Source organism: Schistosoma mansoni, chromosome 4 (genome assembly GCF_000237925.1).
Source record: "Schistosoma mansoni strain Puerto Rico chromosome 4, complete genome".
NCBI classification, from domain to species: domain Eukaryota; kingdom Metazoa; phylum Platyhelminthes; class Trematoda; order Strigeidida; family Schistosomatidae; genus Schistosoma; species Schistosoma mansoni.
Window position 1 is genome coordinate 22,208,971 of NC_031498.1, and position 18,186 is coordinate 22,227,156.

The following is an 18,186-nucleotide window of genomic DNA, read 5'->3' on the forward strand; positions in this document are numbered from 1 at the left end:
GTATTCACATAAAATGTCTTTAATACATGTTCTGGTAAAATAGTTTAGAAAAGTCACACTATTATATATATCGATTCTATTTAGGTGTGGATAAAAGAGACTGATAGGTCCTGGGTTCGAATCTCGCGAGACGGAGTCGTGGATGCGCACTGCTGAGGAGTCCCACAATAGGATGAAACGGACGTCCAATGCTTCCAGGTTTTCCATGGTGGTTTAACCTTAATTGACTCATGATTTCAACTATTAAAGACGTTTTGTCAAATTTTATTCAGAATGGGGAGATTGTTGTAATTTTAACAGTTGAATTCATGAGTCGATCTAAACTAGACCATAGAAGAATGCCTGGAAGCACTGGATGGTTTATTCGTCGCGCAATAACTTAGATTGGTTGAAGTTAGACATTAACACCGTTGGATGTCGGCCTGGTGGTCTAGAGATCAAGGGTTCGCGCAATATTGAAAGTCTTGGGTTCAAATCTCGCGTGCGAGATAGTGAATGCACATTGTTGAGAAGTTTCACATTAGAACGAAATGACCATCCAGTGCTACTAGGTTTTCAAAAGTGCTCTAATATTGATTTTATCATGATGCGATTTAAAGATTAAATTTACCTTTTCTAATCTTTCGAACGATCAATTACTCTGAAGGAACAACCATCCCGTCAATAATTATTCTTTGGAAAAAAGTAGTTCTTAATTTCAAAGTGAGATGCTTACTAAATTTAGGTTTTAATTAACATATTTTTTCACTGTTAACCATAAATATTTAAGTTTCTGACATCTTATTTACTTTCTAACTTAGCAGTGGTCTTCAATTTAGTGTTCAGTTTACTTATTCGTTTGTTGAAAAAATGAAATTTAATTTCTTTCTTTCACCTTGGTGAAATTTTCCAAACAATTTATGAATCACAAAAAGATATTGACTGTAAAACAAGAATATCAGAAGGGGTTTTGTGGCGATTTCAGTATTTTCATAGTTGAAATCATGAGTCAATTGTAGCTAGACCACCATGGAAAACCTGGAAGCATTGGACTGGTAGGTCCTGGGTTCGAATGTCGCGAGGCGGGATCGTGGATGCGCACTGCCACTGAGGAGTCCCACAATAGGACGAAACGGCCGTCTAGTGCTTCCAGGTTTTCCATGGTGGTCTAGCTTCAATCGACCAATGATTTCAACTATGAAAAAAGAAGAATATTTTAATTTTTTCCGTTCATGTTTTTCGAAAAAAATTTACAAAACACTTTAGATTTTTACTACTATCTCGGTCTTTACAGACTTTTATGTTATAGAGACATTACAATGATGAAAATATGTTAAGTTGTAATTTAATTATGATGTCTGAATAGAGTTAGACACGTGCCATAACATAAAAACAATGTATATATTTGTACACATATATAGTCAAAAATGTAGTCATGACAACTATTAATTGACATATTTCCATTTACAATTATCCCTTCACCCATAATTACAAATTATTCCGTGTTTATTTTTCATGAATATGAAATTGAAATTTCTGTTTACACTTGTCATACATATAAAATACACACAAACAAGACAGACAACATACATTAAGTTATGTTAACAGGTTTCGTCAAGTTATAACCTGTTGACCCATTGAAAATTATTTTCTTGTTTTATTCAAAACAAACTTTTTTTTGTCATTAATGACTTGCGCAATTTTTTGTTTGTTCCTTTTATTTACACTAATAATTATGAAGTATTGTCTAGTTATGTTTTTTCTATTATTGATACTTTCAATGTAGAATTCATTCATTCAATGTTCAATAGACTTGTTAATTTTTAATTATTAAAAAAAAAGAGAAACAAACTTTGATTTTAATAACCTAATTTTTGACAAGATATAGTTTATTCTATACATTAAACCTTAAGCCCATTTAAATAATATTTCAATATTCAATGTTTTATGTCAGTAAACTTGTTTTACTTAACCATCATTAATTATCTGTAATATGATTGGTTAATTCATTCAATGTCCATTATATTTGGTTATGAATTAAAAACTTAACTGATTGATAGATTGATAGACAGGCGAATATAAACATACTACTAATAACATTTATAAAAAAAAGAGCAGTATGATCAAAATAATAATAATAATAAAGTCAGTAAGATTACATAAGGTGTATTTAGCAATACTGATCACAATTTTAATTGTCATGTTGAGATTTAAATATATATAAATTCTTTTCTCTATCTTTTTCTTCTTTGAATGACCGTTGAAAATGTACACGTGATCTATATCTGCACATTTTTCTCTCTCTCTCTCTCAAAAAAAAACAACAAATTATAGCATACATACAAAAAAAAACTGAAAGTATATAAATGTTGAAAGAAATGAAAAGTGAAAACGGCAAAAAATTCCTCGATTCTACTGATCATATTAATTTCAGTCAATTAACAACTATTGAACAAGATACTCAAGTAAATGATTACACTTCTTATATAATAAATAATATACTCAAGTTTTAATTATACTTATTTTTGTATATATATATTCTTTGTATTCATTAATTCAATGATGTAATATGTATTAAAGTTGAATAACTTTTCAAGTTCAATAATGTCCTGGAAACTATTTCTATAGTTGCTAAGTGTTTAACTCACGATGAAACTACTATACAAATGATATTGATATTAATTTTCGAATATATATATATATATGTTCATAAGTCCTCTACAATCAGAAGTTCCATGGTCTCACATTCAAATCATGCTGAAGGAATTCAAGTTACCCGGTTAACATGAAATATTTAGATCACTGATCTATAAATGATTCTTTTAATTTAAGCTTTATACAAACAATTTATTGTATAGCCATCAGTAATAGTATTTAATATAAAACTTACTGACTAACAAAATGCATAAACTGTTGATTGAATACAAATAGGTTGTCACATAAAAAATAAATTAGTGACAGAAACCCTAGCTCCTCATCTTATAAACTGTAAATTATTAAGAGTTCATAACAAATGTGTCGATTGAATATTGATAAAATTGAATTATACAACTTTTCTCCACAAATATAGGTTTGTTTCATTTAACAATGTATAGGTTGTTCTTTAAGCTTCAGTCTTATATATATATATTTGTTGATGTACAATCAATAGATTAGTTATTTAGTTACTTATAATTGGATTGACTGATATAATTCTATACACTTGAAATTATCTTATTATAGCAACCATTAAGATTAAACTGTCAATGAATTATAATCAAAATATTTTCATTTTACATTTGTTTTAATAAATATTATTTCATTTTATTTCTGTTTATATATAACATTGTCAGTAATTATTATTGTGCTTGATCATAGACTTTCCAGCAAACATACTGTATACATTTTGTCTAAAATTTGAATGATTAAAACAATTTGTAGATTGAAAATCAGTCCTTATTCAAAATGGTCGTTTAAATTTCATTTGTAATTTTGTATAGTTTAGAACAACTACTGAAACTAAGTATATTATAGATGGATCTAGAATTTGATATTGATAAAGAAAAGACTGAATTTCTATGAATAATTAAAACGAAATTATAATTATTCATAGTTTTGAGTAGAAAAGTTTTAAATATGGAATTGGTATAATATATCGTGTTTTAGTATAAATCGCAATGATTTGAAAGACATCAGTGTGATAATTAAGTTATCATTTTAAAAAATGATAACATCAGCTGTAGTATTAGTGTAAGTCAAAACATGGTACAAATATGACTACGTTTTAAGTCGTAAGTATATGATTTCACTTAGTATTGTTTGTTTGAATCTTCCCATTGATGCTTAGGACTGCATTATATTTTCTATAAGGTTGAATTATCTTATCGATAGTGTTTTCTCTCCATTCATACTATCATTATTCATCTTTATAAGCAAATATCGATAGTCGCTAGCAGTGGATGCACATATGCCAACGAGAGACTGATCAATTGCAGTTCAAAATGACAAAGGGAAGATACAAGTAAACAACAACAAGTGAATATAACTTCACCCCATTGCACAAGCAAGTAGCTGAATGGATAACGCGTTGGTGTTTCAAGCGAAAGGTACTGGGTTCGAGTCCCAGAGTGAACACACACTCTGAGACGCAGGTACATCCAACTGACAAGTCCCAAATAGGACGAAACGCATGTCAAACTGGATTCCACTGTTAGCCACTATCCATCTTTGCTTGTAACTATATGGTTATATACACCCAAAAAAATCATCATGAAATGAACTTAAGGTATTCAGGTTTCTCTGAAAGTTGTCCAGTACAGATTGATTAAGATTTGACTTGTTCAATTGATTGACACTTAGTGAGAAAAAAGTATGAAAAGGATTTTCTTTAGAATACGCTTGAATTCCTTTGAATTTCTTACTCTATGGTAGTTTAAACTGAATGCAGTTAAACGAGGGGAATTATTACTTAGAATTAAGTGCTTAAAATCTTTAGCTAATCATGCATAGAGTTAGTTTAATAATTAAAAAAAATCACATATTTTTATATTCCAACGAAATGGAAGGTTGGATTTCTGGTGTTTTATTTGATTCCTGAGGATAAGGGTTACAATAACTCAGACTGTCGAGAAGAATAACTCTGTCGTTGATAATTGTTTCTCTAAAAATTATATAATAGTTTAGATGAAAAGATTTTCTTGGAGACTGGTTTAGATTGTAGGTGGTATTCATCACAGGTCTATCTCAGATATAGTGCTACTGGAAACCATGGAATGGTGAACACCTGTATTGTCCTAGTATAGGATTTCTCATCAGTGGACATCTGTGACCTCACGAGCGATTAGACCCAGAATTTTCAGGTCTCACGATGTACGCTTAGTAATTAGAATGACTGATGAACTAAACACAGCATCAGTAGGCGTCGACAACAATGTAAAATGACAGTCCTTCATTAAAAGTGTATAGGTTTTTTTAACCTGAAAATCCATTTAAACTCTCTGTTTTATCTTGTTTCATTCGATCAAGATAAAAAATTTTATTGTGTAACATTGTTGTATTCTTTTTTTCAAATTTCACTTTTTCACAAAACATTGTCAATACTGGAACTTAAAAATGTACGGAATTGAATGGGCTTCATTTTCATAATATTCACTGTTCAATATACCTGAATATTTTGCGACGAGTTCGCTTGACATGATACTACAATCAATTACCTTTTCTATTCATATGTTTCCATGTCCATTGAATTAATACACAAATTTGAATCAAATTTAATGATTGAGTAAACACAAACTTCTTTATCTTGTTTTGATGGTTTTTGGTTAAATATTCACTTACTGAACAGTTAGGAGTTTTTTTCATAGTTGAAATCATGAGTCAATTGAAGCTAGACCACCATGGAAAACCTGGAAGCACTGGACGGCCGTTTCGTCCTATTATGGGACTCCTCAGTGGCAGTGCGCATCCACGATCTCGCCTCGCGACATTCGAACCCAGGACCTATCAGTCTCGCGCCAGAGTTTTTTCGTTATTATTTAGTACTTTTATCCCAAAAGAAATTAAATGCGATACAAACATTCCTTAACTGCGATGTTAGGTGATCGGGTTTTTAGAATCCTTGTAAACAATCAATTCTTCAGTGATGTTTAATAACTGGGGTTTCCTATTTATTACATACAAACATTCAAAGTTGTTAACAATCTGTATGTAGGTATGTGGTAATTGATGCACATAAGGAAATTCAAAAGATGTAGTATCTAAATTTTTGAAATGAATTGCTCTCTATCATTTTTGATGTCTTGTTTTAAGAAAAATACTCTTTACAATAAATGTCAGTGTATTTGATTGTTTTAATTCTAATCTCACTCGATTAGCTGATGAATATGAGTAAAAATTGTTCGGAATAACCGATTGACAATTGTAATGAATAATTATACGTATTAATATTCATTAAAATAACATTCATATCAAATGTAAATTGTAGCTTGAAGATTAAAGTATGCATTATTGATAAACTGTAGTGATAACAGTAGTCATAATACTACCAATGATGGTTTTATTCAGTACCATAAATTTTGTTCTAGTAAGGAATTGTCAACACTGATTGTATTAACACTACAGCAAGTTTCTACTTAGCATGTATTCAAATTGTAATGATTTGGAAATATCTTTCATAGATCATTTCAATAATCACTATGCACCACCGATCTACAATTATGAAAGTTTTCGACCAGTTCAATATGTACGCCTATATCCTGTTCAACAATCAGAAATATTGAAGATGCATAAAGCCTAATGTATTTGTCTATGATTTTTACGAAGGATATATCAAGAGGAAAAGTTATAAACCATTGTATTGTTTTCATTAGAGTTTTCTGGTATTTGGCATAGAATAACTTTTAAATTTTTTTCTAATAATAACACACTACTGCATACAGTTTGCATGCATAACTATTCCGTTCAAATAAATCCAAAACGTGATAGTTCATTATAGTATAATAAGTTGGAAAATAGATTATGGAAACGTTTGAATTGGCTTCTTCACAATTTCTATTCAAAAGAGTTAGCACGTGTTTGTTGTATGATAAGCTTAATTCATTTGATCGTCAACTTTTAAACGTTTGTATCTAGCTACCTAGCCGAATAAAAAGCAACTAGGAGTCTTTATTAATATAAATCGTTTGTCCATTAAACGAGTTTTCAATCTAGCTGACGACTATGATACAAGACCATTGAAAGTTAGTTTCTAATCTTCTTGTAAATCACATAGATAATTTACCAACATTAACATTAATCATATTCTATCAGTTTTTCTTTAGTACGAACATTACATATGTTTATTTTGCAGTATTACAGTGTATTACACATAATATTTCCAATCTGATATATGTACATAATATAAACAGTTGAAATATTCCGATCAACATGGTTTTTGGAAAACGCAACTTATCTCAATTATTTGATTTTACCAAACTTGTTACTGTAAGTGCAACAAACTTGAGCTAACTCCTACTCCTACTGCATTAACTATAACACCAAGTAACGATTCAATCTCATTACTTGAAACGTTTTTTTTAAAAATACTATATTTTTTCGGTTTGGTAACACTTGTTAAGTATAAAAGCAATGAGAGATTATTTTGTTCAAAGACAAAAATAACTATTAATTAGTGTAAATTTTGTTTTGTGTCAGTTCACCTAGACTATAGATCATTCCATTACAAAACTGTGGTGGATATGAGGAAATTACTTACCTCAAACAATAGAAAGCAATTTCAAAATATTGAGAATCCGTTGAAATTAGAAATGTACATGATTTGATTCTGGCTCAACAGTTTAGAGGTTAAGCATTCGAGCACGAGACCAAACGTTCTGAGTTTGATTGCTTGTAGAATCACACTGTCAAGGATTCTCATGATAGAAGTCGAAAAAACTATCCATTACCTCAGGTTTTTCACTAGTTATACCAAATAAACTGAGAAACCAAATACTTTTCTGTTCAAACTAACATCATAACTCTAATTCGCATAATGAATTCTATTATTATTCTAATGGGATACATCACTTCATATTCTTACTATGAATTTCATCAAGTATCATATCATTATCTTATTACATCCCTGTTACATTCTATCCATCATTTTTAAAACAAAACTAGTTACCATTTCCTGTGTGTTTATTAATAACGGTGAATTCTTTTTGTAACATTCTAAAAAGCCTTGTTTTTATTTACTGATAGTTTACTTTTTTGGGTGGATGAATTTTACTCATAAATTAACTGTTTCTTATTCCTGCAGATTTATTATTAACAGTTTAAACATCCGAAAAACATTGTGAATTGTTAAAATTTTCCTGAGTTTCACAACAATGTACATATGATTGTCATATAAAATAGATAGTTCGAATCCGTGCGAAAAACATTTCAATTAGGACTTCAGAAAACTTACAATTTAAGAAACTAGGGTCTGATGGCTTAGGATAGTTGACAGGATTTAACCATTATATTAAAGATTTACTAAATATTTCGTTGATTGACATAAGTACTTTGCTTAGATTTTGTTGTTTGTTACTCATAAACTAAAGGTGATTAATTAATTTGATCACCTGAACGTGTAATTCAAACCCGGACCATTTATATATATGCTAACACCGAGTTATTTGACCTTTGACTAAACTAGTTATATGACTTTTGGTAGTAAAGGATTGTGTATTAATAGATCTCATACTGCTGTTTTCAGAATCCTGAGTAAATTCCATTGATCCTTTTTGGGATGTACTAAGTTAAATAGATTAGCTTTATAATAAGTCGTATTTCATATTATGTTATGAAAAAAATAACCATCAGAAGTATAAACATGTAGATCTTGTGTCCAGTTAGCTCCCTATTGAAAAGACATATTCTATGCATTGAAATATTACGTATTTACAGACTCTGGTAAAAGAGTACCGTGAAGTCATGAATGAAATACCTTTTTTTTGTTAAGTGTAAATATGATCCATTTAAATTTCATTTTCTCACAGATAATTGTCGCCAGTTCTCCCTTTTCATATAAATACTAATCTAATTATTAGGGTCATGTGACTTGTTGTCACTTCAACAGTCCATTCGTATGACTACTAAGTGAAATAAATTGACAAGATTTGTTTATTATGTAAAAATAGTTTTTTTTTTCACTAATATATCGTCTATCAATTTCTTTCATACATGATCATGCGTATACATCGTTTTTCTGTCTGAGTTACACGTATACATTGTTTTAATAATGTACCATTATTGGTATTTCTCTCAATAGATTCAAATGATAAATTATTTTACTGATATAGATTATCTCTCCTTATTATTCAAGATTGTTATTAGAATATTCATGGTAATCATCAATGTATTTATGTGTGAATTGTAGTAGGAAACTATTAACTATGATGTAGATAATACAGCTGATAATAATATCAAGAAGATTAATAACACGGTAGCATGGTGTACCAACACAACACACGTATTTCACTCTTTAAAGTAGATTAGAAAAAAATAACTTACCAAAAGTTACACAACACTCTTGAATAAAGTGTGTGAAATGTAATAATAGTCCTGAGAAAAGTATCAAATCGTCTTCAAGACTACAGATAAGACTTACTGACAAATGCCCAGTATCAATTAGAATCGTAAGTGTGAAAATCAATTCATCGATTTCTTCTATTTTACAATCAACTGTATTGGAGATAATTTATAATACAAATATAGAACAAGAGGTTTTAAGTTAGGAAAGTTATTTTTAAACACAGTTTTTTAAAAGACATGACATAAATAAGGACAAGAGAAAAAAAGGGATACAGATGGAATGACATCAAACAAGGTGATAAACGACATTAATTACTTTTATTCTATGTATTACATGTACAATTTCCATTATATAAAACACAATACAGCTAGTTACTGACGTGTACTTTTTTTGTATCACAAAAAGATTTCGATAATTGAAGTTTTTCGAAATAAACCTACTTGGAAACTAAAAATATAAATAAACAGATTTTTCATCAATCCTCTTCATATTGTATAAGAACTTTCGTCTAAATTAGACCGAATAGTTTCACAGTATTTGTGCGCCAAGTTGATGTAAGACATTAAATAGGAATTCCTTGAAAAAGCTTGGACCAGATTGCCAGGCGAAACGTTGGATTTAATTCGAATTCATTCGCTGAGATTTTACAAATATATTATTCCTATTTAATGCCTCTTCATATTGGTTTGATTTCTATCCAACTATCCATAATTCTTCATCAGTAATTTTTGAAATTAATCTTTATTAGTCTATCTATTTTGATGACAATCTAAATGTCTGATTATCTAATAAACAAGTGTTGGAATTTGTACGCTACACGTTAAAATGCTATCTATTGTATACTGCATGAATCTGAGTTATAATTCAACTGTTATGTGTTTTCTAAGACAAAATACCTACAAATAAGGTAAGTGACATATTGAATACATAAAGTTGTTGAAATCAACAGTCTTGGGATAACACTTTGAACTTAATCAACAGTGGTTTGGAGGTCTTGATGTTGCGCGTTCGCTCGAGAGACCGAAGGTCCTATATTTGAGTCTTGAGTGCAGGATCGTAAATGCACTCTGCTGAGGAGTCCTACACCAGGACGAAACGGCCTTCTAGTGTTTCCACGTTTTCAATGGTGGTTTAACTTAAATTGGTCCAACAATCTCCACAACCTCATACTGAAAATTTTATTATCTTTGTAAGTTTTACTGTTTTTCTGTTTCCACTTGATATTGTGCCAAATGAAATAGATTTTTGTAGAATGAATTTTAAATATTACTCATAAATATAAAAAACTTCCTATGAGTAATATTCTAAATGATCGGTTAGAACATTTGTAGCTTCTTGCTCAAACGTTTACGCTGCCGAATCTCCAGTTGTATAAGTATTAAGGTTAACCTATGTGTTTTACATTTGTCTGAACTAAATAACAATAACACTTAATTGTATATATTCAACACAGTATTATGAAACGTTTACGACATATCACTATGTTCAATACTAGGAAAATGGAACCGGAAAGTTACATTTACTGGGATATTCTCCTTCTTCTTTATCCTTTCAAAAAGAAAAGACATGAGGCGAAAATATCGGATTTCATAAATTCGATATCTGATGAATGGAAAAACTGGTTGCAACGCCTGAACTGATAGTAAACTTGCAGGAATCATGACAGTACCTATTGAAAAAGCCTCATTCCTCGTCTCCCTGTTCCAGCTATAAAGCATGGTGAACCGTTCTGCAGAAACCAACAGACTATTCGGAATGATGTTTATCTACTCTTGGGGCACAAATACTCATGATAGGATATATGTTTTCAGTGGAGAATCAATTAACTTCAGGGATGCAGTACATAGATTAGGCACGACTGATCGAGTAGAATGGACATAACTCTTTTTAGTAACTATACAATACGTAAATATCAGAAGTGCATAAGTCTGGGACTCATACACTCTATAACCTACATTTAAACATAAATGTTGTGATTTATAACTAACTCAGCACTTTTGATCTGCTAAACACACATTATATACACTCCACAAATACATAAGTTCAAGACCAATATATCCCATAGCATACATATAAGGATAGATGACGTCCTATAGGGTAATTTAGCAGGTATGCACTACACCCGCACCCAAAAAGCACAGATCAAATCAACCTATTTATCCCAATCTATACATATAGGCATATATGTACTCGTGTGTTCAGTGCAAGTGATAACATTTGTAATCCAGTATTACAATAAAGTAGCGGATTAAACTGATCTCTATCGGTTGTTCATAATGATTCGTAAGTCAAGTCTCAAGATACTGAAGGGATCACGAAGAAGGTGTAAGTCGAATTTTGCTCCAGAATTCAAGAAAAATTTATATAATTTTTGGAAAATTGCCGTTACAATCCATCTTGAACAGAAATTTATTGCCATAATACACAGATGTCGCTGAGATTTCACTTTAGAACCTTCAAAATAATAAATAAAGCTATTATTATTATCATCATTAATTCACATCTACTTAGAATCATTTTGAACTATTATTCATTTTTAATTGATTCACCTTTGTTTATGTTTTTTGTGTTTGTATGTGTTTGTGCATAGATTTGAGAAACTTGTCATTTCTACATCAGTTAACTGTGCCATATTTTTTTTTCTACTACACACTATAATATTGATAAAACCTTCCACTAATTTCAGAGAAAGCCTATAAGAAACAATGACGTTTCTTTTCTACTTTCAACACTGTAAAATGTTTTATAGATTGTAATTAACTATAAGACAATATGTATAATTTAAGCTACACCTAAAATTATATCATATGGTTCCTACCTAATGACTAATTGTGTAGTCATGGTGTTGTCTCATTGTAATAATAATAATAATAATAATAATAATAATAGTAATAATAATAAAACACATGACTCAATGTAAGAAAATTAATTCTGAAAGATTACTTGTGTCACTCACAGAACGTTTGTTCCAAATTCTTTAATTTAATTTATAAATATGCGGATTCCTCAACTCTTTATTACGGTATTTAACTCATATTTGAAAAACCTTTTTAGAACTGTTATACTCAACAAATATTTTCTTATATTGAAAACAAAGGCTTGAACATCATGAGTCAACGTCATATTTTTGACAGTAGAATAAAGATTACCAGATTAAAGTATCGGGAGAAGCCAATGAAGTACCAGATTATGATTTCAACTTTACAGAGCGAAGGTCGTATAAGCGTAATGATTATCGTTCATATGCTTGATAATTTTGACAAAAATGTAGTTATAAGGTACATCCAAAAAAGTGGACCTCATCTATTTTATCCGATTATGGTGAGAAAATATCATTAATTAGGGTCTAAGATTAGTATTTCAAGTTGAATTTAGTACTTCAGATTGGAGATTTATGAGTCAGGTTTAAGAATTAGGTTAAAGGAATACTTAACAGTCGTCTGGATAAATCTTGTATAATTAGTTCTTTGATTTCAAATCTCGAAAATCTTCGAACTGCCCAGAACAATTCATAAATCTTGTTCAGATGTAATATTCATTATGATTTATTTTCTTTTTTCCCACTAAATCTAATCATTTTCTCAGCAATGCACATCCACGATTCCGCACGTGGGACGCAAACTGGGGGCTTTTTGTCTCGCGCAAACGCTTAACGTCTAGACCACTGAGTGTCGGACAGTTACCCATCAAAGACAGTGAAAGATGGTCACGGAATATTGTAGATTGGATGAAGTTAGGCATTAACACCTTTGGATGCCGACTCAGTGGTCTGTAAGTTAAAGGTTCGCGCAATGTCTAAGGTCCTGGATTCGAGTCGCGCGTGCAGGACCGTGGATGCGCACTAATGAGGAGTCACATACGTAGACTAAACGGCCGTACAGTCCTTGCATGTTTTCACTCATAGTCTAATATTGATGTATTCATCATCTCAATTGAAACTCAATAATCTCCAAATCCCTAAAATAAACACTTTCATATTGTACTCTCCGATTGGTCGAAAATTGATTATATTTTTTTAAAGTTATTTTAGAAATTGTCTAATCTCGTCCATATACTTTAATCCTTCCATGGAGACTCTAAGATTCTGTCTATTAGATATCACCATTTTAATGAGTTAATATAAAACAAATGTTTCGTTGTTTGATATGATATAATGGAAGCTTCTTTTTAAGGAATATACAAAAGAATACATTCGTAGGGTTTCATCAACAAGTAACAGTTTAGCTATATCAGCTTGATCAAGTTTGTTATATAAATTAGAACATAAGACAACCTGAGTTTTTCTTAATTAAATGTGTTTTGAATTTGAGAACAAATTTCATCATAGGTTAACATCATTTAAGGTAAATATTGATATACTTGAAACTGTGAAATAACTGTTTCAACATCATTTGAAACTTCTCAACAGAAAGCTAGATTTAGTTTTATAAGATTGCTAATTAATCAATAATCTTGCATATTGTGCATTCTTTAAACTGTTATATATCGTGAAATAATTGATGTTACTATCCTAGAATATTCAATTCTGACTCAATAACTTAGCAATGAAATCTGAGATGTATATGCTTGATTTCGTATATAAAATCATAAATGCACAATACACCACTAGTTTGTTTCAATGAATCATAAAAATCACAATATTTTTTTTTTGATCCTTAACTAGTTTCAAATATTTTCGATGAAATACTTATACCTACCTCTACACCATAGTTTACAACATTTTTACCAAAAAAAGTCCTTTTTTCAAATTCTTAATTGATAAGATAAAAGCACATGACAACTTGAAGAGATCATATATCAGTTTTAAATGGTTATATACCTAGATGAATCTGTCATGAGCCAATATATTCTCACTTCATAATTAACTTGAATTTCAACATCAATTCTATATTTTGTATCGCAATTTTAAATAGTTCAGGTAATATATTTTCTTTGTTATTGAAGTAATTAGTGATGTAGTGATGTTTACATAACGGATTAGATGAGTCTTTTTTTCACATTAGTCTTTCATTCATTATGTTTATATCAAATTGTACTACTACTACTACCACTGTTGTTATGAACAAGAACTTAGATGTGGATGACCAGTTTATTGTTAAATGTAAAATTACAGAGTTCTTTCGTAGAATAGGAAAACCATACATTATATAATTTAATTTGCACATCTTCTATCAATTGTCTCTTACAAACTTCATCGTTCTTTTATTTCTGTTGTTATTACAATTAATCTCTGTTGACATTCCTTTTCTCTTCAATTTGATCTTCTCAGCCTTATGCTGTCAGCCACCCTACTACTGATTGGTTTTACATACCACTTCTATCTGTCAACATAAGTAGCATATACCACACTGCTACACCATCATAAACTAGATTTTTCATTTATAAAGTACTTACTTCGCCGATTTGTATTTGTATATACTATCGATTTATAGAATCTATCAAAATTATATAATAGCCTGCTTATTCTTAAGAAATATACAGTTCTTTTTCAAAACGGTAATAAGATTCAATTTTTAATGAATATAAGATTAGCTATTATGTACATCGCATGTGTACTTATATCATACTTGACCAAGACAGTCAACTCGGTCAGTAGATGAACATAGGAAAGAATCTCAAAACATAAGTAAGTAAACTTCAATGGATTATTCAGAAAACTCATGTAATCTATTCACAAGTTATAATGGTAAAAATACAAGTCAAGCAGAAAAAGAACACTTCTTTTAAATCAGTTCCTCGTCAAGTCTCTATGTATATTAACGTATATAGATTTTTAACTTAAGTATAAGATTTATACTAAACAAATGGTGACAAATCAATTTAATAATGAATTTCGCTAATGATAAATATGATCAGTTAGTAACTCAACGAATTATTTTCTGATTAGCTTTATTTGACAAAGATTTTTTGATAAGATGAAATTGCTAACACGATTTCTAACCCTCCATTTTTACCCAGGCTTGAAACCAGGAGTAGCATTAGAAAGGCTATAGGCAGAGTTAAGTAAATAGATGGGAGAATAAAATTATGATTCATGAAATCACTGCAAGGTAAAAGGTAGATAATTAAGTTATTAAGACTGATTACGAAAAAAATTGGTTAAACTTAAACGAGATCGGAAGAATATTTTGAGAAAACGTGAAAGAAACTAGGTAGAAGGCTAGAGTAAATGACGATGTTGTACAAACGTTTTCTTTACACAATGATTATGTTTACTGATTTGTGTTCTATAGCATCCGCTGTAAATAAGAGGTGGGTGTTGGAAGCATAGGGCACATGAGACAGAAGTCCATAAAGAACCTTGAAAATTAACATTTTATCGATATAGTAACAAATTTTTATTAAGCAAATAAATGCTTACGTCAAATAGTTTCACGATTTGAGTTTATTGATAAGATGAATACTTTACAAAGTACTGACTGACACCATATTAAGATAATCACTAAAAATCAGTGTGTTCATGTACAACTTAATACTTTGTGCTAGTCCACAACCTCCACTTTTCACGCTAAGTATAATACGCCTAAAAAATTGAGTTGGGATTCAATAATTTACATTTTGATATCATAGACAGTTCACAATGATAATAAGATGAATGATTGTTCAAATCTGTCAATGATAACCTTTTGACCTGGATAAACCTTATGCTAGTCACAATTTCTCATTGAACGCTTTGCGAAATAGCATTTCAAAGTTATTTACTAACCATTAACTGATTACTGTTAGTGTAAAACGTATTTATGTAAGGATAATTTGTTTATCTCGAAGACTGAGTTTTTCTAGCTATGATTGTCAGTGTGTCGTTAAGTTCAAACATTGTACTTCAGTACCTTAAAACCCAACTATTCACCCATTGATGACTCCCATTTATTTTAAACGCATAGCAATCTATCCGCAAACTTTGTTCATTCAAATGATCTGTGCATGTATTTGTGTTTATTTATTTTAATGGTTGAAATCCTCAATAAACTAGTTGTTTCTTTCTATTTCATGATTTTCACATCATAAATAAATAATATATTTGTAATATCCCAACGAGTAGAAAAATTAGATTTTCTGACGTTTCGTGACTCAGTGTAAGCCACTTCTTCAGAGAATAAATAAACAAACTAACATTAATCCAAGTTTAAATAGTACAATGGAACAACACAAATCTTCACATCAGTTTCCTGCTCCAGTTTGGGCACCTGGGCAGTGTCACAGCCGTCACACAAATCAAATGAGATTTGTGTGGCGCATATGTATCTGGTGCCTCTTTGTACCAATATTTATGTGCTCAAATATCACATCAGTTTTAACAGATACTTTAGTTTTGTTCATAGTAATATCACTCGTTTATTATTATTACTCAGTATAGTTTCCAATTAACAATGTAGATTGTGTTCGTCTTATTTTGTTTGGTATTCTTAAGTAAAAATAAATTATCATAACACTAATTAGTAGAATATAAATTCAGATATCGACTTTTCTCTCTCTCAGATATGTTGGATTTATTTATTCCATAGCCTTTTTTCTCTCATCTAATTTAAAGTTGGTCAATAGTTGGTTTTGTAAGTAGACTTAAAGTATACATCTACGATAGATATTGTAATTCAATATTGTTAAAGCTTTGTCAATAATAAATACATTATTTGAATGCTCTGTAAACATTACATCGTTACTGTCTCTTCATATGATAAAAATATTGAGAAATCGTTATAAACGAAGAGTAACCGTTTATTTTTTGTTAATTTTAATTAAAAGAAGAAATTATCGTTTATGATTAAGTTTATATGCAGAGGATTTTCTATACAGGAGTTCCAATGTGAACGTCAACAGTGGAGTACAGGTACATTTAACTGATGAGGTCTAAACAGGAGGTGGTGCGTATTCTAGCTTTTACTGCTAGTTACAATGCAAAACTTGTAAAAAAGGACATAATATTATTTATTTGTACTCAGTTCTCGTTATCGATCGGGTTTGAATGATCTTTAAAACACTTTTTCACAAATCCTTAACTTACCAAATATTCTTCAATGTAGTAAAACTTACAATGTAACGAAAAAAAAATGCTTTACAACAGTTGTTTAGCATTTAAGACCCATCCTTGACCTGATACATTCGGCTATTAGCAAGAACAAGGTTATCTAAATAGATTGTGACATAATAATTCTGTTTTTATTTCATTTTATATATAAATGTTCTTAACAAGTCTATGTGTCATCAGATTGTTCGAAATGTATTGCTCTAATACATCACATAGTTCTGATAATTTTCGTCTTCTTATTACACTATCGAAATTCATTTCAATCCATTATTTTACGTAAATGTAATGTCTACACATTTCGATAGACTTAAATATTACATTTTCAGTGGTGGTCTAATCAAGATTAGTTTGTAATTAAAACTATGAGAATTATATATACTTGGAGGGTTTTATTTGAGTAAAAAAAAGGATCTATTTTGTTTTCCACTCAAAATAAGTTAATGTCTTTGGATTTGTGCATATTCAGATTGATTGTGAGATGGTAATTTTTTTTATATCCAAGATAATATCATCACTATGATCAGATCGTGTAGATCTAAGCTAGAAACAAATATAAAATTCATATTATTTTAATTAAGATAATAAAAAACAATGTAGTTTATTGTGTGTGTGTTTCTTTATTTGTTTACATCTTTGTGTTAGCAACATTCATCTATATGAGATTATATTGTAACGTTCTGTGTTTTTTTGATTGACTAACTGTACAGGGCAGGGGAAACGATTATTATTCTCTGTAAATCTAATTAAGATGATTTGTATCTCATCTATTTTCATTCTTGTCTAAAATAATCCATATTAATATTGAAGAGCTCATAATTTACAAACTTCAGTCAAATATATACACAATGAAAATCATAATTTATTTCTGTTAGCTAATACAATTCATAATTTGTTGATCAGAAGGGGTTTTGTGGAGAATTTAGTATTTTCATAGTTGAAATCATGAGTCAATTGAAGCTAGACCACCAAGGAAAACCTGGAAGCACTGGACGGCCGTTTCGTCCTATTGTGAGTCTCCTCAACAGTGCGCATCCACGATCCCGCACTCGCGAGATTCGAACCCGGGACCTACCAGGCTTAGTGGTCTAATGGTTAAGTGCTCTGGCGCGAGACTGGTAGGTCCTGGGTTCGGATAGGGATCGGATTG

At 30.2% G+C, this 18,186-nt stretch overlaps 1 protein-coding gene and 1 non-coding gene across 2 annotated transcripts in view; both read left to right on the forward strand.

Moving 5' to 3' along the window:
• Positions 1-2,312: 2,312 nt before the first annotated feature.
• Positions 2,313-18,186, forward strand: part of Smp_042020.1 (putative atp-diphosphohydrolase 1) — a 52,327-nt gene continuing 36,453 nt past the window's right edge. Inside the window, exons 1-2 of the mRNA XM_018797214.1 lie at positions 2,313-2,444; positions 6,864-6,939. Of these exons, the coding sequence (XP_018652278.1) occupies positions 6,883-6,939 (57 nt within the window). The 5' untranslated portion in view covers positions 2,313-2,444; positions 6,864-6,882. The remainder of the gene's footprint in view (positions 2,445-6,863; positions 6,940-18,186) is intronic.
• On the forward strand, positions 4,023-4,092 carry Smp_tRNA_01339_Pseudo_TTC.1.1. Its single transcript has one exon. It is a non-coding gene (tRNA).